The sequence below is a fragment of the Lagenorhynchus albirostris genome, chromosome 1 (genome assembly GCF_949774975.1).
Source record: "Lagenorhynchus albirostris chromosome 1, mLagAlb1.1, whole genome shotgun sequence".
Lineage (NCBI taxonomy): Eukaryota > Metazoa > Chordata > Mammalia > Artiodactyla > Delphinidae > Lagenorhynchus > Lagenorhynchus albirostris.
In genome coordinates this window covers 66408441-66430498 of record NC_083095.1, presented here as the reverse complement: position 1 = coordinate 66430498, position 22058 = coordinate 66408441, and the positions used below count along the sequence as shown (strand labels likewise).

The 22058-nt window shown below is 37.3% G+C and overlaps 1 protein-coding gene across 5 annotated transcripts in view; it reads left to right on the top strand.

Moving 5' to 3' along the window:
* The first annotated feature begins 468 nt into the window (after window positions 1–468).
* The window catches only part of ARHGAP5 (Rho GTPase activating protein 5), a 72249-nt gene continuing 50659 nt past the window's right edge, over window positions 469–22058 (top strand). For all 5 annotated transcript variants that reach the window (XR_009539614.1, XR_009539611.1, XM_060143870.1 and 2 more), the window contains exons 1-2: window positions 469–575; window positions 12125–16012. Coding sequence is in view for 3 of the 5 variants with exons in the window: in XM_060143870.1 (XP_059999853.1) it covers window positions 12293–16012 (3720 nt within the window). In the remaining 2 variants the exon portion in view is untranslated. The remainder of the gene's footprint in view (window positions 576–12124; window positions 16013–22058) is intronic.

Below are 22058 nucleotides of genomic sequence, written 5' to 3'. Positions count from 1 at the left end.
CGGGGCCCAGCCGGGCTCGCGGCGCGGGAGGCGTCGCGAGGTGAGGGCGGCGGGGGCGGGGGATTGTGGGGAGGGCGCTGTGGCTGCGCGCGCGCGCGCCCCGTCGAGGCTGCGCCGCCGCTCCGCCCCCGGCCGTGTGTGTGGCAGCGCGCGCGCGCGCGTGCGTTCCGGCGGTGCGCGCCGGGAGAGATGCTGAGGTAAAGTTCGGGAGAGAGGGAGAGATCCGTCAGCGCGAGGGAGCCCGAGTGGCCGCCATTACTGAGCCCGGCGCGGCGGCGGGCGCTGGGGAAGGGGGGAGGGACGGGGCCGCCGCTGGTGGCGGGGAGGGAGGGAGGGAGGGTGGGTTACCCGGCCGCGGGAGCCGTAGGGCTTGAGGTTTCGGGGCGTGTGTGTTGGGGAGGGCGGGGGGAGGTGGCTGAAGGGACGCGGCGCACGGTGAGCGCGCCGGGGAAGAGAGACGAGCAGAGAGTGGAGGAGGAGGCGGCGGCGGGAGCGCTCCCCAGGAATGTCGCTGCCGCCGCCACCGCCGGGACCGCTGCCGTTGAGGAGGAGATGGAGGAGACCGACGGTGTTAGGTAGGACCTTGCGACTCCCTGCTCCTCGGGCCTGCCGGCTCGCCCCCTCCCCGCCGGGGACCCTCCAGCCGCCCGCTGCCCTCTGTCCCGCTCGGTCGCCGCCGCCGGTTGTAACCAGTTCAAGGGGCTGGGGCCCCGCAGCCGCCGAGGGGAGCCTGGCGCCGCGCTCGGTCCTTGCAGGCCGGGGCGGGGAGCGGTTGCCGCGGGGAGGATACGGGCGGCGTGAAGGGCAGAGAGGCCGTGGGGGTGGGGGGCGCTTTCTCCACAGGTGACGGGGCAGGGGTCGGCGGAGGCCTGGTGGCGGCCGGGGATCGCGCGGGCCCCGCCGGGTGTCCGACCTCGCCCGCCGCCCTCACTTGCTCTGGTCTCGGATGGTGCGTGGGGGAGGAAGGTGGCCGTGTCTGTTGCCCGGGTGGCTGCTGTTAACGAGTTCCACCTGGAAGGGGGAGAGGGGGTGGGCGCATATTCGCGGAGACACAGTCCTCGTTGCAAACTTGAGCGTCTTTCTGGGGGATCGGCCCTTTCACTTTTTTCCCCTAGCTCCCCCACTCCTCCCTGGGTTCTGTTCACCAATTTCCCGTCTGCTCCTAAAGCTCAGGGTAGGATATGAGAAGTTGCGCTGCGCAACCAAAACACAAGAGTCCTAAGGGTTGACTGCGACTGGGTGAGCCTTTGATACTGAGTTCTCGCTAGAATAACCTCTAGATTCTCCCTGTTTCCACTAAAGAAAAGTATCGGGGTGGGGGTGGGGAGCTGCGCGGGAGCGCGCGCGCACTTATCCACACATAAATACACTCACTCCTTCACACCCTCCCTCTCCAGCGTTACTAGAAATGCAAGTGAGGTGGACGCTCTGGGTGCAGCTGAGGCTGAAAGGTGCTCGGAAGTCAAGGCAAACTATCAGGACGTTTAGTAAAATTTCGAGAAAGTTGTAGGGGAGAAGCTCCAGTCTGGGCCCATGCTGAATATATGGGAATTTAAATGTTCTAAATTTAGGCCAAAATAGGCATGCAGATGGTGTGTACGCGCGTTTTTAACTTTAAATTCCCAACGATAATTTGCATTTGCCTTTGTGATTGGTAGGAAACGACATCATTCTTTAAAAAGTGTTCAGGTATAAAACAGTGAAATGCATCGCTATATTTACTGATTTTTGCTTATGCTGTCTTCTACAGGTGTTGGGGGGGCGGGGTTTGTCGACTCCACTTAAATCCAAAACCAGTATTCAATTTGAATAGTATATTAGGGAGTGTTTATTTACATTGCTGTTCTCCTTCATTTCAGGGCATATTTCTCTAAGTCTCCATTTAAGATGGTTCTTTTAACAAAAATGTGATCTAGATTCAACTCTTAAGAAAAATATTTAGTTAAGTAAGATATGTTAATAAATTGTGTTTGGAAGTGTTTTGCTGTCAATTCCAGTTTATTTGACTTTAATGTGATAAAACTGTACTCTTAGTATTTTTAGATAGACATACTGACCATATAGGTAACCTGCTAGACAGTTTCCAGATTAAGGTTTTGCTTCCATTTTAAATTGCTTTCTCATTTTTGGCTTTTTCATGTGTTCTTTGTAATTGACTCACATTTCTTGTATCTGTAGTATCAATAGATGAGAGGAAGAGGCTGGTAAATGCAGATCACCAAAAACTTTTATAGGCCTTGGAGCATATGACTAAACATACATGACTGAAAAGCTGGGAATACCTGTGCATTTAACTTTCAAGAAATAGCACTATTGATCAGATGGACTTAAAGCAAAAATTAGAGCAATACAGGTGACTAGATAACAGTCGATTTGGTTGTCATGTGTAGGCTACATTTTTTTTTAACCCACCTCAGCATGTCTTATTTTACCATTCTTTGTACGTTAATTGCAAGAGCACTGGGGAATGGGGTGTGTTACACTTTGATATGAGAAAGAATTGTCACAGAATCTGATATCTTTATCAATTTTTTAGCACCCCTCCCCCACATTTAAATTAGCCATTTAGAAATTGTATTGCAAAATTAATATCTTACTTCTGTCACATGGTACTTATCCTAAATGTTTTCAAACCATGCCCCCACCCCCATCTTTTTATGTTTGAAAGGCAGATTTAAATCTGCACACTTGCTCTTTCGGAGAAAATTATTTTGACCTTGAAAGTTAAGATTTTTTAAGGAATAAAATACTGTACTTGCATTCTTTTTTTGGAATTGAAGTTGTGGCACAGCTTAGAATAATAGTTTTGTAACTCACTTTTAAATTGAAAAAATTATTTCTCAAGAAGAGCTTACTAAACTTTTACTTTTTCATCATTAGCAGGACTTAAGGTAAGTGTTGCCTTTAGTATTCACTTCTTAAATATGAAATGGCATAATAGAGATTTTCTTGATAACTACAGAATGCTTTAATTTTCACAACTTCAGTTTCCATAGATATTATTTTTAAAACTTTATTTGGGCTAATTGTTTCTTTGCCCACCAAGGAAGGATACAGGTAATATAGTTCACTCAAGAAACGCTGTATAGTGTTCTGTTTTAGTAATGTCTTATGTTCCTAAAGGATGTTTGTAAAATACATTTGAAGTACACCAAGGGAATTCGGCTTTTTAAAGAACTGTGAAGAAACTTTATGAAGTGATCCATTATTTGGTGACTTGAGTAATCAAGCTCCTATTTGTTTACATGAAGGTTGTTGATAATTTTCTCAAACTCGGAAAATTAAGAAAAAATAGTTCGGTACTAAGAATTTTAAGTATGAACTTTAATTGGTTTTCAAATTCTGTTCCTTGGATCCCTTATGGATTTTTGCTGGATGTCTTGAGACTTCCTCTGATACCCCACCCTTCAAAACCAGGGCAGCCTTTATTTTTGTCTATTAAGTGTATTGTATCAATACTTAAATATAAAAATTCCTTTGAAAAAAGAAATCATCTGCATTAGGAATTTTTTGAAAGCCTCCAATTTGTATTCATTAGTTCAGATTATCTTTTTTGGCACTTATTATATGCCTGGCCTTGGGGGTACCAAGATAAGTTAGTAGTAACTTTACCAGGAATAAATAGTTACAAGTACTAAGAGATGCGGAAAAGAGAACCACTGTTCCTGTCAGGGCCTCTTTGGGAAACCTTTACAGAAGAAGCATTTGAATTTGGATGTTTTGACTGCAAATAGGAGTTTGAATGTAAGAGAGACAAAAAAGGTTTTTGTTTTTTCACTGTATTTTGGAGGTTGACTGTCCACAATTCCTTAGATTTGCAGTCAGATAAAGTAGGTTGTTAATATTTGGTCATGTCTGTGTGTTTTACTCCTTAGAATTAGACTGTTGGGAAAAAATTATGCATAACTTTGTAGTTTTAGGGTTAAAATATGACTGGTATGTTCCATTTGGTTAGATTCTCAAGCTTTTCATCATGAAGAGTTAATGGAAAGGTGAATTTTTATTTTTCTATCTTCGTATTAGATTTAGTCTATTTTATTATCCCTGACCAGTATTTTATTGAGCAACTAGGCACTGTGAGTGATACAAGGAAATATAAAATATTGCTCCCTTAAAAGCTTTGGTGGGGAGTGAGCTTGACAATTTAGGAATAGTTAAATGCCAGTTAGAAGTAGAGTAGAAGAGCCATATACAAGGTAGTACCTATTGATTTAAAAATTGGTGTAAAGGAATTTAGATAAAGGAGATGTCATTTGCAAGTTGCCTAGGATTGGAATGAGTGAGAAAAACATTTAAGTTAATGACACTGTGGACCCAAAGCACAGGGGAAGTGTGGATAAATTGACAGGTGAGGAGAAAATATAAGGTAAAAATGTAAGAGCATCAGTTTGTATGTTGTGAGCCAAATTGAAGGATTGGGGAAAAGTGTTAACACAAGGTTAATAGGAGGAGTAATCGGGAAATAAACAAATTACATCTTCATCACTGTCCTTGTTATTATATTTGGCATTGTCAAACAGCCTTGGAAAACTCATTCTTTGGCTTCTGTTAAGGTATATAGTTTGTTTTTTTTCTTCCTAGTGATCCAATATTGTGATCCAGTATTTTACGTTTCTTTCTATACTTGCCTTTCCAGAGTCAGGATAATGTATCTCTTTTTATTTGCTCCTTTATTTTTACTTTGGTTGATTACTAAAGAGAAGGTAGAAAATTAACATTCCTATGATCTGGGAAACTGAGATCGAGATTTCTACTCTTCTCTGTAAGTTTGTAACTCTTTGGATACTTGTTAAAAAGAGTATTAAATCAAATGGCCTCTTAAATAATTTTCTAAAGTTTATGATCTTGAAATTGATGTTACTGATCTTGACTTTGCCTCATTTCATTTCTGTATTTTCATTTGTCTTGGTAATACTGTTACCTGAAACTCAAGTGATAGCACCATCTGTTGCTGGGACTGATTAGTTTTTCTTTAAGAAACATTGACTCATTTGTTTTTATTTCTTTTATCTAGCAGCCAGTCACCAAGATCTTTGTTTTGGACTGCTGTTTTCAGTTCTGTGATAGTTCAGGTGCTTTCAAGCCTCTAGTATATGTACATCTCTTGGGCATTGTGCCCTACCAAATCCAGTTTTGTATTCTACGTCTAATCTGGAATGGCTACTTATTGCTCATTACAAAGTCTAACTCACGTTTGCCCTTGAAGACCTTCCATAGATCTTATATCTTCAGAAATAAATAAGAAATAAGTTTCTACTTTCCAACATGGCAGCTGTGCTCAACCACTCCACCCTAATCACACACCAGGAAGGACTTCTTTTTAAAATCCAAATCCAGTCTGTTTTCAGAGTTTACTCAGATCCTTTAATCTGTTGCAGGGGTCTGCAGATTATAGCCTCTGGGCCAAATCCAGCCTGCTGCCTGTTTTCATTTAATGGCTTTTTACATTTTGAAATGGTTGAGGAAACAGTTAAAAGAATAATATTTTGATATATGTGAAAATTATATGGAATTCAAATTTCATTGTCCATAAATAACCAGTGATCATTTTTGTAAGTATTGTCTATGGCTGTAATATTTACTGTCTGGCCTTTTACAGAAAAAGTTTTCCAAGCCCTGACCTATACCAATATGTACTGATTTTTCATTTCTTTGAATTCCTGTTACATTTATCAGTTCCATAGTATAGCACACTGCCTATGACTCCTCAGCTATGGTACTATATATAAAGCTTCTTAAAAATAGTGGGGAAAGTGATTTTCAGCCTTTTAAAAAAAATCCATACCTCCTTTTTAGTCTATACCCCTTTTTGAGATTCTTATTTGACCACCTAATGTTCCCATAATTAAGAATATTGTTAAACTTAATACAGCTTGTTTTCCCTCCTGTGTAGCATTACAATAACAAACATTAAATTATGCCCTTTCCCCCTGCTTTTCAGTTCTTCAAAGTGAGAAGAAAGGACTCAGACCCTGGAAGGGAGCATATTCATAGCCTGGCTTAGTGGACTTCCCTGTACATACCTTTGTACCCTCAAAACTTCTGACATAAAGCTAAGCAAATAGTAGCTAAGCACAGTATGTACTTAATGGGTTGCTTACATAGGTTGATGTAAATGAGGTTACTGTTGGTTCTTCTGTTTTCATCACAGAATAAGGAAATGGACTAGGAAGAGTTTAGAATAACTTTGACACCATGTCCTCAGAGGCAACATGTTGTTAGAGGAAAGTGTGGATTAAAAACAGGATAGGCAGTTTATCTAGGGAGTAGTTTACATCATTGCTTTTCAAATATTTTCTGCAATGAAACTTTTTCAAACAATAAATCCTTGAAATATCAAAAGATAAAAATGGATAAAAGCAGAATTACCTTTGCTGAGTAGGTTTTGGGGAGATCTCAAGAGTACTGCCTACTGAGACCCTTCTGGAAGGTACCCTTCAGGCTTAATGTTTATAAACCCATAATTTGTTAATGAGCAGACTAAAGATCTTGGAAAAAATACTGGACTTTTTATATTAGAATATTCTGCTGTGCTAAACCTATGGACCCATAATAGTGTGTGATTTTGTTAATTGTGACTGCGAATATGACTTCCAGATTGTCCAGTGGTTTGGGATCCGAGTCTGGAGATTGATTCATTCAGTCATCAAATACTTGAGCACCCACTGTGTGTCAGGCACTGATCTGAGTGCTAGGAATATGGTAAAAAACAAAACAAAATCTCCATCCTAACAGTTTATCCTGAATCTTACCAAGATATGCTTCAATAAAGACTAATTCATAGGAATGATGACTTTAGCATTCCTTTCACCCTTAAGATAGTGTGCTTATGTGGTACAGACCTTGGTCAAAGAAAACATGGAATATGATTGACTCTCCTACAGGTGTTAACATTGTTTACTTAGCTATCTTTTATATGTTAAAATGACTTTTCCATTTCCTCTTCTAATTTTTATGGCATATATTTATCATTGAGAATTAGCAACATTAAGAAAAGTATATTTTAAGGCAATATTATGCCATATTCATCTTTTAGTATACAGTTGATGTTTTTATTCTCAAACTGTTCTCGATAAGTTTACCTAAGATTGTGGAATATATGATCACCTTTGGGCTTGGATCTGCTTCTGTCTTGAATATTTGTTTATTTAAGGGATATTTTCTCTATTTGACTTAAAGAAGATGGAGCACATAATTACAGAGCTGCTTCTGCGTAATTAGGTCTTTGAAATGTTTTCTGTAGTAAATAGTTGTGATTTAAAAAAATTTTTAGGTGTCAAAAATAAAAGTTAGATGATTATTCTGGCTGAATACAGGCATACATTTTATTACGCTTCACAGATACTGTGTTTTTGCTCATTCAAGGTTTTTGGCAACCCTGTGTAGAGCAAGTCTATAGACACCATTTTTCCAACAGCATTATTTTTTAGTTAAGGTATGTACATTGTTTTTTTAGACATAATGGTACTGAACACTTAGTAGACTACAGTATAGTGTAAACATAACTTTCATATGCACTGAGAAACCAAAAAATTCATGTGACTTATGTTATTGTGATACTTGCTTTCTTGTGGTGGTACGTTATTGTGATACTTCCTTTCTTGTGGTGGTCTGCAACCAAACCTGCAATATCTCCGAGGTATGCCTGTACAGTATTATAGATTATAGTTAGTCTTTATTCTGATGGCTTAATTTTTGACAAAAAATTTTGGGACCTTGAATATATGTATATTTTCTCCATAAGTAGCTTTAGAAAATCTTTTAGATTAGTAAATCATGGCACCTATTTAGTAAACCTAACATGCTTTACTTTTTTTTTTTTAACCGAAGATTTAAGAACATTTGATTTTAATATTTATTAGCATTCATGCATTTGTTGAATAGCTACTAGGTGGGAAGGACTGTTCTGGGCTCTTGGGAGCCCAGATGATGGAATGAACAGATTTGTGCCTTTGTGCATCTTTATTAAACCTGGAGTGGGGCAGGGAGAGGGATAGAGTTAATGACAGATAATAAAGAAGTAAGTTGTATAGTAAGTTAGGAGGGTAAGCAAAGGAGAATTTGGGGAGTATTAGGAAAATAAGTGCAAAGGTAGGAACATGTTTGGCTTGTTGAGCAACAGTTCAGGGTTTCTCACTGTGACTGGAATAGAATGAGAATGGGGAGAATAGTATGAGAGTAGGTCAGAGAGTAAGGTAGGGCTGGAGAAGGTAGATCTTGTAGAAAGCCATTGAAAGGACTTGGCTTTTATTTTTAGGAGCCACTGGAGAGTTTTGAGCAAAAGAAAGGAAGGGTCTGACTTAAGTTTTAAAAGAATTACTCTGGCTGCTCTATGAACAGACGGGGGAAGGGGAGCAGGAGTGGAAGCAGAGAAATTAGTTTAGAAGCCTTTGGAATAATCCAGAGCCAGAGATGACAGTGGAATGAGATCAGAGTTATAACAATAAAGGTAGTGAAAAGCAATAAATTTTGGATGTATTTTGAAGATAGGGCCAGCAAGAATTTCCTGACACAGTATGGTAACTTAAAAGTGTAAAATAGTTTTTAAAATATACTTTTTATTGATTGAGTGCAATAGTTTTGTGAAAAGGTACAAAACAAAATTTAGTTTAAGTCCAGAATTAATAAGAATCTTTTCAGTTTCCTAGATCCCTTATAGAACTTAAAAACATTTTTTTTTTGCAGAAAACCACTTCATGTTATTAAAACTCCATTAAAAGGAGCACGTTATGTTTGAATGGCTTAAAATTGCTCAGAAAACTTAGTTGTAGAGGTAGCTTCATTGCAGCAGACAATTGTAGGACAGTTCCACTCAAAAATTGTACATTGTCATTAATTTCTGTAAGGATGCTTAATCTAAACATTTCCTTGAAGTGAAAGTTTATAGGGTAGTCTTAAAGGCAGGATGAGAAACTGATTGCAAACTATTAAAAGCAGCACTACTGCTTAAGAAAGTAAAGATTGGTCATCAAGAGACTCATCTTAACCCTCTAACTTTGAGTAGGTCATTGTTTTTATCTTGGTTTTTCCATGAGCAAAAATCAGCATGATAGTAGATGTTAGAGAGAACAAGGTATTTTTAGTTATATGAAAATAGTTATGTCAAAAATAGAAAAGAGGGGCTTCCCTGGTGGCGCAGTGGTTGAGAGTCCGTCTGCCGATGCAGGGGACACGGGTTCGTGCCCCGGTCCGGGAAGATCCCACATGCCGCGGAGCGGCTGGTCCCATGAGCCATGGCCGCTGAGCCTGCGCGTCCGGAGCCTGTGCTCTGCAACGGGAGAGGCCACAGCGGTGAGTGGCCTTCGCACCGCAAAAAAAAAAAAAAAACACATAATAGAGGAGTTTTTTTTGTCTGTTAGATAAAAAGCTTTCCAGTTTTCAATGACTGATGAAAGCGTGAAGACTTCATGCCTCCACTCATCTTCATTTACTTTTAAGGCCTTTTTCTTTCTGAAACTTTAAAAATTGATTTTGTGATAGTGTTTTTATTTCTTCTCTTATACTCCATAACTTTAGGTAGAAAAGTATCTCAGTCTTTTGAGGTTTATGCTCTACGAGAGCATGAATGATTCTTTTCATGTGTTTCGATAAGTATATGTAAAAAATATTAACAAAGATGTGACCATTATGACAAGGATTAGATTTGTAGTTGAAATTTTTCTGCAGTATTCAGGTCCATATGATGTTGTATTGTTACCTTTCTATTAACAGCTTTGTGTCTCTTGAGCTGGAAAGCAGGGGATAGTCTTAAACTTCTTTGAATTGCTCTTAGTTTTCAGAATAGATGTTTGTCTACCAAAGAGTTAATAAAGAGCTATATGTAGTTCTAGTGTTTGTACTGTTTAATGTAAAAATTCCCCAGAGTAATCACTGGTTATGTTTTCTTTTGATGTACATTTAAAAGGATATCTTCTGCAATTTTTTGCTTGCTTAGTAAGAAAGAAGGATAGACCTTGTATTCCACTGTGTTTTCAATTTTTTTCTTAATTGTTAGTTATGAATCACTATGCTATTTTCACAAACTAATTTCCCTTTTTATCACTGTTTATAACTTTGTTATCCAGTTAGTTCACTGTTGTCTTTTCAGTAAATATCCATTAAGTAGCCCAGTTGTTCTTTTATGCAGTTTAGGTAAAGAATGTTAAACTTGGTGCTAAGTGCAAATATTCAGTTTGATCACGTTAAGATTTGTAAAAATTTTTACTTAATGAAAGAGAGTTAAGAGCATTGGGTGGGACTGCCCTACTTTCTTATACTGCTAGTTATTGTATATACTGCTACCAGATAAATATTTGTAAGTCACCAGTCTGATCACATCATTTTTAATAAATCTTCAATAGCTTCCTTGGTTCTAAGAATCAAATTTTAAAAACAGAACTTAGTATTTATTAAGCATTTTTTTCTTTGCTAGGCACTTAACATTAAAGATTAACATTAAACATTTTCTTTAACATTAAAGAAAAAATTAGTTCTTAAATTTGTATAGATAGGCAGCCCTATTTTATAGATGGGGGAACCATGTCTCAAGAGGTTTAGGGCTTTACTATTGTCATAAACTAGTAAATACTAGGAGTTGAATTTGAAATCAGTTCTATTTACTCATGGTGTTCTACTACTTATGTTGCTCCTTCAACATGACAATATTTTATTTATTACCGAATTGAAGATAATGAACATTTTGCTTGAATATCAGATGGCTGATATTGTTAAAAGTAATACTTGGTTGAGGCTGATAGGATAAACTTAGAGAATACAAAAATAAATCTGAAATTTTATTTTAAAATATTATTGTACTAGAAATATTAGAATTTAAATTTCAAGAATAATTTCTCTTTACCATTAGTTGTTAGTATAGCAGATGTGCAGCACAACCTAAATAGATGTTTACTTGCAATTTTGAGGGTAGTGGAGAAGCCACATATTGGGGGCAGGTAGTGGTTCTTTATTTTTTTCCTCATGGTCTTTTTATTCTTTTATTTTGTCTGGATTGAAGATAATTTTCACATATGTTGATGTACATGACTGGATATTTTCCTTGTGAAATTTTGATGTGGTAGAAATGATGATGTATTGCTTTTCCTTCAACCTCAAAAGAATGTGAAGAATCTCCAAATAATACCTTCGTAAGAGACTGATTCATTGCTTCCACACAAATAACCTAAATTAAATTACATGCAATTCTTAAAGTTTATTTGATGTTGTTGGTATATCAAATAATTCTAAAAGATTTTCTCAAATACATAATCGTAAAATTCTTTAGCTTTGTGCTACTCAAAATGTGATCTCTGAGCTCTTTGTAAATACTCAGAGGGAATAAATACAGAAATCAAAAACATTTAGAAACAATTTGACAGTAATTTTGTATCTCTTGAATCTAATAAGAAACTGGGACCTAGATTTTTTAAACATTTCATTCATTGTATTTTTAAAAATTGACTTACAGATATGAAATAAAAGGTCCTTAGATCGTTTGAGAAGCATTGATCTAGTTAAATGCTGTCATTATTTGTATTAACTGTTCATTTATATTTCCTTGTTTAAGTATATGAATATCCTTAATTGCTTTTAGATATAAAATTTGATAGATTTCACAGGAGTATGTTGAAACTTCTTGAAAATTTTTTTTAATTCTAAAATCTTGCTAAATTCATATGAAATTCCATTTTAGGGAATAAGTTTTGAGGAACCATGTTACAGAAAGCAGATAGTTTTTTAAAGTTGTGAGAGAGTTGTTCACGCAACTAGTATGTTTTAGTTATCGTCAAACATAGCCAGCCTCCAGTCAGAAAAGGCAGGAAAATTGAGGGAGGGGAAAAGACTAGTTGTTTCCTCAAACTCATAGGAAGAAGTAGAAACAAAATGCACATTTGGTTAAGAGGGTTTTATTTTAAAGTTTGTAAGATCACATTAAAATTTGTATTTAGTTTTTCTTGTTGTTAGATTTGCCTTAAATTTTGAGGTCATCTTGCATTTAAAACAGTAAATCATAAACTGTCTTTGGTGATTTCTTAAAATACATGTAACATTGTTAACTTGCCTGGTGCTTTGTTATGAACGTCTTTAATATGTATATAATTCGACATGTGTAATTCATGATTAAGATTTGTCCTTTTTCTCTTTCTAGGAAGATGATCCATATGATCTTGAAGACCTTTCTGCACAGAAATGAGGGAAATACAAAGAACCAAATATCGTTCTGAAATTCGGGATCTGTATTTTGAGATGATTTTATTTTCAGAATGAGAAGTATATCTGGTTATCTTTATGAATGTAGAGACATGACAAGAGAGTTATGATGGCAAAAAACAAAGAGCCTCGCCCCCCATCCTATACCATCAGTGTAGTTGGACTCTCTGGGACTGAAAAAGACAAAGGTAACTGTGGAGTTGGAAAGTCTTGTTTGTGCAATAGATATGTACGCTCAAAAGCAGATGAATATTATCCAGAGCATACTTCTGTGCTTAGCACCATTGACTTTGGAGGACGAGTAGTAAACAATGATCATTTTTTGTACTGGGGTGACGTAACACAAAGTGGTGAAGATGGAGTAGAATGCAAAATTCATGTCATTGAACAAACTGAGTTCATTGATGACCAGACTTTCTTGCCTCATCGGAGTACGAATTTGCAACCATATATAAAACGTGCAGCTGCCTCTAAATTGCAGTCAGCAGAAAAACTGATGTACATTTGCACTGATCAGCTAGGCTTGGAGCAAGACTTTGAACAGAAGCAAATGCCTGAAGGGAAGCTCAATGTAGATGGATTTTTATTGTGCATTGACGTAAGTCAGGGATGCAATAGGAAGTTTGATGATCAACTTAAATTTGTAAATAACCTTTTTGTCCAACTATCAAAATCAAAAAAACCTGTAATAATAGCAGCAACTAAATGTGATGAATGTGTGGATCATTATCTTAGAGAAGTTCAGGCATTTGCTTCAAACAAAAAGAACCTTCTTGTAGTGGAAACATCTGCACGATTTAATGTCAACATTGAGACGTGTTTCACTGCACTGGTACAAATGCTGGATAAAACTCGTGGCAAGCCTAAAATTATTCCCTATCTGGATGCTTATAAAACGCAGAGACAGCTTGTTGTCACAGCAACAGATAAGTTTGAAAAACTTGTGCAGACTGTGAGAGATTATCATGCAACTTGGAAAACTGTTAGTAACAAATTGAAAAATCATCCTGATTATGAGGAATACATCAACTTAGAGGGAACAAGAAAGGCCAGAAATACATTCTCAAAACATATAGAACAACTTAAACAGGAACATATAAGAAAAAGAAGAGAAGAATATATAAATACTTTACCAAGAGCTTTTAACACTCTTTTGCCAAACCTAGAAGAGATTGAACATTTGAATTGGTCAGAAGCTTTGAAGTTAATGGAAAAGAGAGCAGATTTTCAGTTATGTTTTGTGGTGCTAGAAAAAACACCTTGGGATGAAACTGACCATATAGACAAAATTAATGATAGACGGATCCCATTTGACCTCCTGAGCACTTTAGAAGCTGAAAAAGTCTATCAGAACCATGTACAACATCTAATATCAGAGAAGAGGAGAGTAGAAATGAAGGAGAAATTCAAGAAGACTTTGGAAAAAATTCAGTTTATTTCACCTGGGCAGCCATGGGAGGAAGTTATGTGCTTTGTTATGGAGGATGAAGCCTTCAAATATATCACTGAGGCTGATAGCAAAGAGGTGTATGGTAGGCATCAGCGAGAAATAGTTGAAAAAGCCAAAGAAGAGTTTCAGGAAATGCTTTTTGAACATTCTGAACTTTTTTATGATTTAGATCTTAATGCAACACCTAGTTCAGATAAAATGAGTGAAATTCATACAGTTTTGAGTGAAGAACCTAGATACAAAGCTTTACAGAAACTTGCACCTGATAGGGAGTCTCTTCTACTTAAGCATATAGGATTTGTTTATCATCCCACTAAAGAAACATGTCTTAGTGGCCAAAACTGTACAGACATTAAAGTAGAGCAGTTACTTGCCAGCAGTCTTTTGCAGTTGGATCATGGCCGCTTACGGTTGTATCATGATAGTACCAATATAGATAAAGTTAACCTTTTCATTTTAGGGAAGGATGGCCTTTCCCAAGAACTAGCAAATGAGATAAGGACACAATCCACTGATGATGAGTATGCCTTAGATGGAAAAATTTATGAACTTGATCTTCGGCCTGTTGATGCCAAGTCGCCTTACTTTTTGAGTCAGTTATGGACTGCTGCCTTTAAACCACATGGGTGCTTCTGTGTATTTAATTCCATTGAGTCACTGAATTTTATTGGGGAATTTATTGGAAAAATAAGAACGGAAGCTTCTCAGATCAGAAAAGATAAGTATATGGCTAACCTTCCATTTACATTAATTCTGGCTAATCAGAGAGATTCTATTAGTAAGAATCTACCAATTCTCAGGCACCAAGGGCAACAGTTGGCAAACAAGTTACAATGTCCTTTTGTAGATGTGCCTGCTGGTACATATCCTCGTAAATTTAATGAAACCCAAATAAAGCAAGCTCTAAGAGGAGTATTAGAATCAGTTAAACATAATTTAGATGTGGTGAGCCCAGTTCCCACCAATAAGGATGTATCAGAAGCTGACTTGAGAATTGTCATGTGTGCCATGTGTGGTGATCCATTTAGTGTGGATCTTATTCTTTCACCCTTCCTTGATTCTCATTCTTGCAGTGCTGCTCAAGCTGGACAGAATAATTCCCTAATGCTTGATAAAATCATTGGTGAAAAAAGGAGGCGAATACAGATCACAATATTATCATACCATTCCTCAATTGGAGTAAGGAAAGATGAACTGGTTCATGGGTATATATTAGTTTATTCTGCCAAACGGAAAGCATCAATGGGAATGCTTCGAGCATTTCTGTCAGAAGTTCAGGACACCATTCCTGTACAGCTGGTGGCAGTTACTGACAGCCAAGCAGACTTTTTTGAAAATGAAGCCATCAAAGAGTTAATGACTGAAGGAGAACACATTGCAACTGAGATCACTGCTAAATTTACAGCACTGTATTCTTTATCTCAGTATCATCGGCAAACTGAGGTGTTTACACTGTTTTTCAGTGATGTTCTAGAGAAAAAAAATATGATAGAAAATTCCTATTTATCTGATAATACAAGGGAATCAACCCATCAAAGTGAAGATGTTTTCCTGCCATCTCCCAGAGACTGTTTTCCCTATAACAACTACCCTGATTCAGATGATGATACAGAAGCACCACCTCCTTATAGTCCAATTGGGGATGATGTACAGTTGCTTCCAACGCCTAGTGACCGTTCCAGATATAGATTAGATTTGGAAGGAAATGAATATCCTATTCACAGCACACCAAACTGTCATGACCATGAACGCAACCATAAAGTGCCTCCACCTATTAAACCTAAACCAGTTGTACCTAAGACAAATGTGAAAAAGTTGGATCCAAACCTTTTAAAAACAATTGAAGCTGGTATTGGTAAAAATCCAAGAAAACAGACCTCCCGGGTGCCTTTGGCACATCCTGAAGATATGGATCCTTCAGATAACTATTCAGAACCCATTGACACAATTTTCAAACAGAAGGGCTATTCTGATGAGATATATGTTGTCCCAGATGATAGTCAGAATCGCATTATTAAAATTCGAAACTCATTTGTGAATAACACCCAAGGAGATGAGGAAAATGGATTTTCTGATAGAATCTCAAAAAGTCATGGGGAACGGAGACCTTCAAAATACAAATACAAATCTAAAACCCTATTTAGTAAAGCCAAGTCATACTACAGAAGAACGCATTCAGATGCAAGTGATGATGAAGCTTTCACCACTTCTAAAACAAAAAGAAAAGGAAGACATCGTGGAAGTGAAGAAGATCCACTTCTTTCTCCTGTTGAAACTTGGAAAGGTGGTATTGATAATCCTGCAATCACTTCAGACCAGGAGTTAGATGATAAGAAAATGAAGAAGAAAACACACAAAGTAAAAGAAGATAAAAAGGTAAGTTTAATTTATGGTTCATAATGTTTCTAAAGATGTTTGCTTTTGACTTTTAAAAAATTATTTTTTAAGAGAATGGATTTGACATCAATGAGAACTTAGGCTGCCTGTGTCATTCAGTAAATATAATTGACAGCTCTTTTAAATTTTCTGAGTATTTTGTGAGGGCAGATTATTTTTTGTTACTTATTACATTTTATTTACTTGAGCTTTATCTTATTTGGGGTGGAAGTTTGATTTCACATTCTTCAGCATAAAAGTTCTAGCTGAATATGTGTGTTCTCTCTGCAGAAACTCAGATATAAAGTGATTTTGTTCATTTTTTTCTGTTTGTCTGTAAGCATCCCATTTGTCTGTTTTTCCCTTTTGATCTACCATTTTGCAATATTAATTTGATACATTGACATAGCTTGTTTTATTGTGCTTTGCTTTTTGCGCTTCTCAGATACTGCATTTTCTACAAATTGAAGGTTTCTAGCAACCCTGCAACAAGCAAGTCTTCATCAGCACCATTTTTCCAATAGCATTTGCTTACTTCTTACTTGCTTCCATGTTACATTTTGGTAATTCTTGCAATATTCCAAACTTTTAGATTATTATATTTGTTACGGTGATCAGTGATCTTTGATGTTGCTGTTGCAAAAAGATTACAGCTCACTGTCGGCTCAGATGATGGTTAACGTTTTTTAGACTAGAAAACTATAGACAAAGATCTGGCAAGATTGATCAGATAAAAAGAGAAGGCATAAATCCTGAGAATGAAAAGGGGAATATAATTACAGATAGATCAGATTAATAAGATAGTAGAGAATACTATCAACAATTTTATGTCAACAAATTTGAAAGTTTAAACAAAGTTAAACTCCTTGACAAGAAAGCTTAGAATAATCCTGTAACTATTAAATAAATTATGAAGTAATAGTTACATCTTACCACAAAAATACCAGGCCCAGGTAATTTTACAGGAGACTTTTTAGGGAACAGATCATTCCAGTGTTCTACAAATCCAGAAAATAGAATAGGAGAATACATTCTTTAATTCATTATCTGAAGTTATCTATTCTTAATTCCAGATCCAGTCACAGGTAATATTAGAAAAGAAAATTTTAGTCCCATTTTACTTATGAGTGCACATGCAAAAATTCTAAATAAAGTTCAGGTCTACAGACCCTTAACTGCAATTCTGAAATCCAATAACCTCTGAAAACCAAAAGTTTGTTTAGAACTTGGCAGTGTAATCTGATTTACCCTGTTCTTGGTGGGAAAACCTGACTTGAACTAATGTGTGAGGCTACATATAAGCATTGTCTTATTTAGAGTGAATATCCATATAGTTCACTGCAAGTGTGTTAATGTATTTGAATACAGGTACTGACCCACAGTTTGTTGGGGTTGTTACCTAATACACGTTTTTTGTACTGTACAGTAGGGATGATGACTAAAATTTTCTGAATTCTAAAATATCTTACCCTAAGGGTTTTACATAGGGATTGTGAATGTATAATACCAAAAGAAAAAATCCAACAATATATATAAAAAGCACTTGATAAAATTTAATAAATGAGAAAGCTACTAAATTATGAACAGATGAGAACTTACTTGAGAAAAGGTATCTATAAATATGCAAACAAGTAAGCATCATCCTAATTAGGGAAATGGATTCCCTTTTCAACCAGGAACAAGACAGAATGTACACACCATCACCACTTCCAGTTGGTATTATACAGAGATCCTAGTTAAAGCAGTAAGATAAGAAAAAAAATTAAAAGGATGAATATTGGAAAGGAAGAAACAAAATTGTCACTCTTGGCTGATGATATGATTGCCTATGTAAAAGCCAAAAGGGATCTACAGATAAATTATTAGTATTAATAAAAGAGCAAAACAGCTCCATATAAGATCAGTAATCGTCCGTTGCATCTCTATACATCAGCAGTAAACAACTAGAAAAAATAATCAGAGAAGACACCATTTTTAAAAGCATGGCAGATTATCAAGTACCTGGGAGTAATTGTAACATCATGTGCAAACCTCCGTGTGGAAAAGTATAAAACTTTATTGTAAGACATTAAAGAAGATCTAAGTAAATGGGGTCACTATAGCCTTCCTATCCATGAATATGGCTTATCACAAAGAAGTTATTGCTGTTCAGACTTATCTCTAGATTCAGTGTTGTTTCATTCAAAGTGTCAAAGATTTTTCAAGAAATTCTGCACTGATTCTAATACAAATATGGAAGAGTAAATAGTAAAACCAAGTATTTAATAGCCAGGACACTTCTGAAGAAGAAAGGCAGAGGTAGAGTGGTGATGATACATGTGCTTATTCTGTCAGATAACGTAAAACTTTAGTATTTAACATAATGTGTTATTGGCTCAGAGACAGGCACATTTACCAGTAAAACAGAACAAAGTGCTCCCAAATACACAGACCTCTGACTTGGAGCTGTCCTTCCAAGCCATGTGAGGCTGTTGAACACTTGAAATGTGGCTAATCTGAATTGGGATATACTGGTCTACAGGGTGAATAAAGGCTTCCCTGAGACTTGTCATTTTGTCAGATCTGATAGATGAATTGGACTTAAGTAGGGGAGTGGTTGGGTGGATGGAAGAATATTTAATGCTGAATGAATAGAATGTGCATATTCTTAAAGGAGGTCACTGTGGCTAGTCATTGATCTAAAGCCGTCGTTGGCAAACTTTCTGTAAAGAGCAAGATAATAAATATTTGAGACTTTGAAGGTAATACCTCCTGTATTATAATTGCTCAGATCTGCTGTAAAAAAAAGCAGGCATGGACAACATGTAAGTGAATGAGTGTGGCTTCTTTTTATTTATTTATTTATTTTTGGCTGCGTTGGGTCTTTGTTGCTGCGTGCGGGCTTTTCTCTAGTTGTGAGCGAGGGCTTCTCTTGTTGCAGAGCACGGGCTCTAGGCACGTGGGCTCTAGAGCGCAGGCTCAGTGGTTGTGGCACAGAGGCTTAGTTGCTCCTCAGGATGTGGGATCTTCCCAGGCCAGGGCACGAACCCATGTCCCCTGCATCTGCAGGTGGATTCTTAGCCGCTGCGCCACCAGGGAAGCCCAGTATGGCTATTTTTAAAAACAGGCAGCAGGGTGGATTGGTCCCCTAGGCCATAATTTGCTGATACCTGATCTATGGGAGAGAATAATACAAGGAGAGATTTGAGGCTAGGGACTAGATGCAGACCTTTTTAGCACTGTTAGGAATTTTTGTTATTTAGCCTAAGAGTATATTGAAATTAACAGAGTTAGTGGATCTGAAATCACTGGGTTTCTGTATGGAGTATGGGTTGAGTGATACAGAAGACCAGTAGGCATTTACAGTAGTCTAAGCGAATCATGATAAAAGCTTTGAATAGTTGGAGTGGGGAGGGAGAGTGGTTCCAATGGATAGAATGGGATGGATTTGAGAAATACTTAAAATACATAAGATTTGATAATGTATTGCATATGTGGGGGAAGAGTAAAGATGATGAAAGAGATAGGAAAGATATCGCCTTGGTTTCTAGCTTGTGCGGCTTAATCAGTGATGATGCTGTTCCTGACGTAGAGCATTGGAAATTTGCCAGGTTTGGAGTGGAGGGATGGAAATGAAAACTTTTAGAGTTCAAGTGGAGATATCAAATAGGCAGTTAGATATATAGGTCCTCAGAGAAGAGGTCTGAGTTGGAGATATGTATTTAGGAGACAATGAAGTAGAGATGGCAGTAGATGAAATGACCTAGGGAGTGAATACAGAGGAGTGCCTAACACAGCCTAGACCAATGTTGAATGGCCAAGGAGCAGAGAGGATCCTTAAAGGTAGGGAGAGTAAAAATAGACCACTTACCCTTTCTTAGCTCATTCCCTCACCTGTAAATTAGGAATGATAATGTTTCGCTTGGAATTGTGGTAGAAATTGGAACTGTGTGTCTCAAGTGCCTGACATACAGCAGTGTTCAATAAATGCTATTATAGTGTGCTTCAGGCCTGAAATATCTCAGTATACTCTGTCTGTATTTCAGAATAGTCCTTTGACCCATTTGCTGGATTAGTCTCCTGACTCATTTTTAAATTAAATACTCCTGTGATTTTTGATCCTGAATTTATGTACTTTTTCTTCTTCTTCTTTTTTTTTTTTTCCTCTAAGAGAAAAGTTCATTCTTTTTACCTTCATTCTTTGATTCCAACATGGGAGCTATAGTCTAGGAATATTTTCTCAGGTTCCTTGACATTGGAAGATTATAACTTTTGGGCATTAGTGGCATCTAAGGAAGGCTCAAAGATCTGTTTCTCTTAATGTGGGCTTTAGTTGTCATTCCTGCCAAGCAGAGAAGGCTTTATGCTTAATTATCTTTTGTTCTATACCCCAAAATGAGTTTAGTGTTAGTTGTGGGAACAAAACCTCTAAGATATTTCTTGATTTGCAAGGATTTTCTTAAGTCATAACCCGTTATAGACATAAATATTTCTATGTAAAGGAAATCTTGCAAAACAATACCTACTTTATAAGTTATTTTGATTTTCTAGTCTATTGCAGTGAAAAAAGGGGTGCTGGTTGTGACCTACTGAATTGACTTTAACTTAACAGGTGCTTGAAAAATAGTGCTTAAGAGAATGAACTGAATGAGAAAATTTGAGTTAATATTGATAAAATTGCCAGTTTTTAACATCCATTCAATGAGATATACTTGTGTTTTAACTAGTTTGTTTTTTCTTCAGTATCCATTTCAGTGCTGTCAGCTTGATTCAGATAGTAAATAGTAGAATACTTTGTGAATTTTGTGGTGCATTAGAATAAGCTGGTATTCTAATGATTTTTCTTTTTGAGCTTTTCTTTAAAATTGTTTTCCTGTCTTATTTCCAGGTCATGAATCTTTTCATCCTCTTATTTATATTAGCAACTACCAACTCCTATTTTACTCTCAAATGTTCCATCCAGTCCTTATTATTTTCTCTGTGTTTTATTGGTCCCTTCTTATTAAACCCCTCTATCAAATAGTATCTTAGAAGATTCTGCTGCTTTAGCCATTATACTAGGGTTTGGAGCCTGTTTAGGGAAGAAGACCAAAATAGGTATGTTTTCTTCAAAAAACTGAAGAGATATCTATATGTATATATTGAGTCGAAGATGTTAATTTAGTATTAGTAGATAGTGAACTGATACCAAGCTATTAATAGGGTAGATCCTTTAGAGTATAGTAAATCTTAAGTTTAGAATTATTTGACTTCTGACTTCTAGAACCTACAGTCTTTATTAAGTAAAATGCCTTTTGAAAACACTGTCAACCAGACAGTGGTGACCAGAATTTTCTCTTGATTTATAGATTGTTCATTCCAGATATAAAAGTAATGAAGTATATGAAAGTATGTCTGTGGTGAACTGCTGTTTGTCTGTATCAAAATGTATAAGTTGTAGGGTAAGTTTGCTTTTTATTTTTAGTGTATATCACTTAACCTCTTGACAGTCACTTAACTGACTGTCAGTGTTCACATCTGAGGTTCTTGGAAGAGTTATAATTAAGGCTAAATAAAAATTGGATGGGGCTTCCCTGGTGGCACAGTGGTTGAGAGTCTGCCTGCCGATGCAGGGGACACGGGTTCGTGCCTGGTCTGGGAAAATCCCACATGCCGCGGAGCGGCTGGGCCCGTGAGCCATGGCCGCTGAGCCTGCGCGTCCGGAGCCTGTGCTCCGCAACGGGATAGGCCACAACAGTGAGAGGCCCGCGTACCGCAAAAAAAAAAAAAAAATTGGATGATTAAAGAGCTTACTGTAGGAAGAGCAATACTTACAGATCAGATACAGATAGAGTAGTTTGCACTTTGTTTAATGAGCTAAGTCATTTAACAAAGTCTTGAACTGCTCGACAGTTTCAGGTTTTCTATTTTTCACCTATTTTTTGGGGAGTACCTTGGTTAGATTTCTGGGCAGTTGATAATAGGGTGCCCATTATATATGTTATTACTTTGCAGACACTTCCTTAGGGGAGAGAGTGAGGGTCACTTTTATAAAGGAAGTATGATCAGAAGAATGAGAAAATTGCTT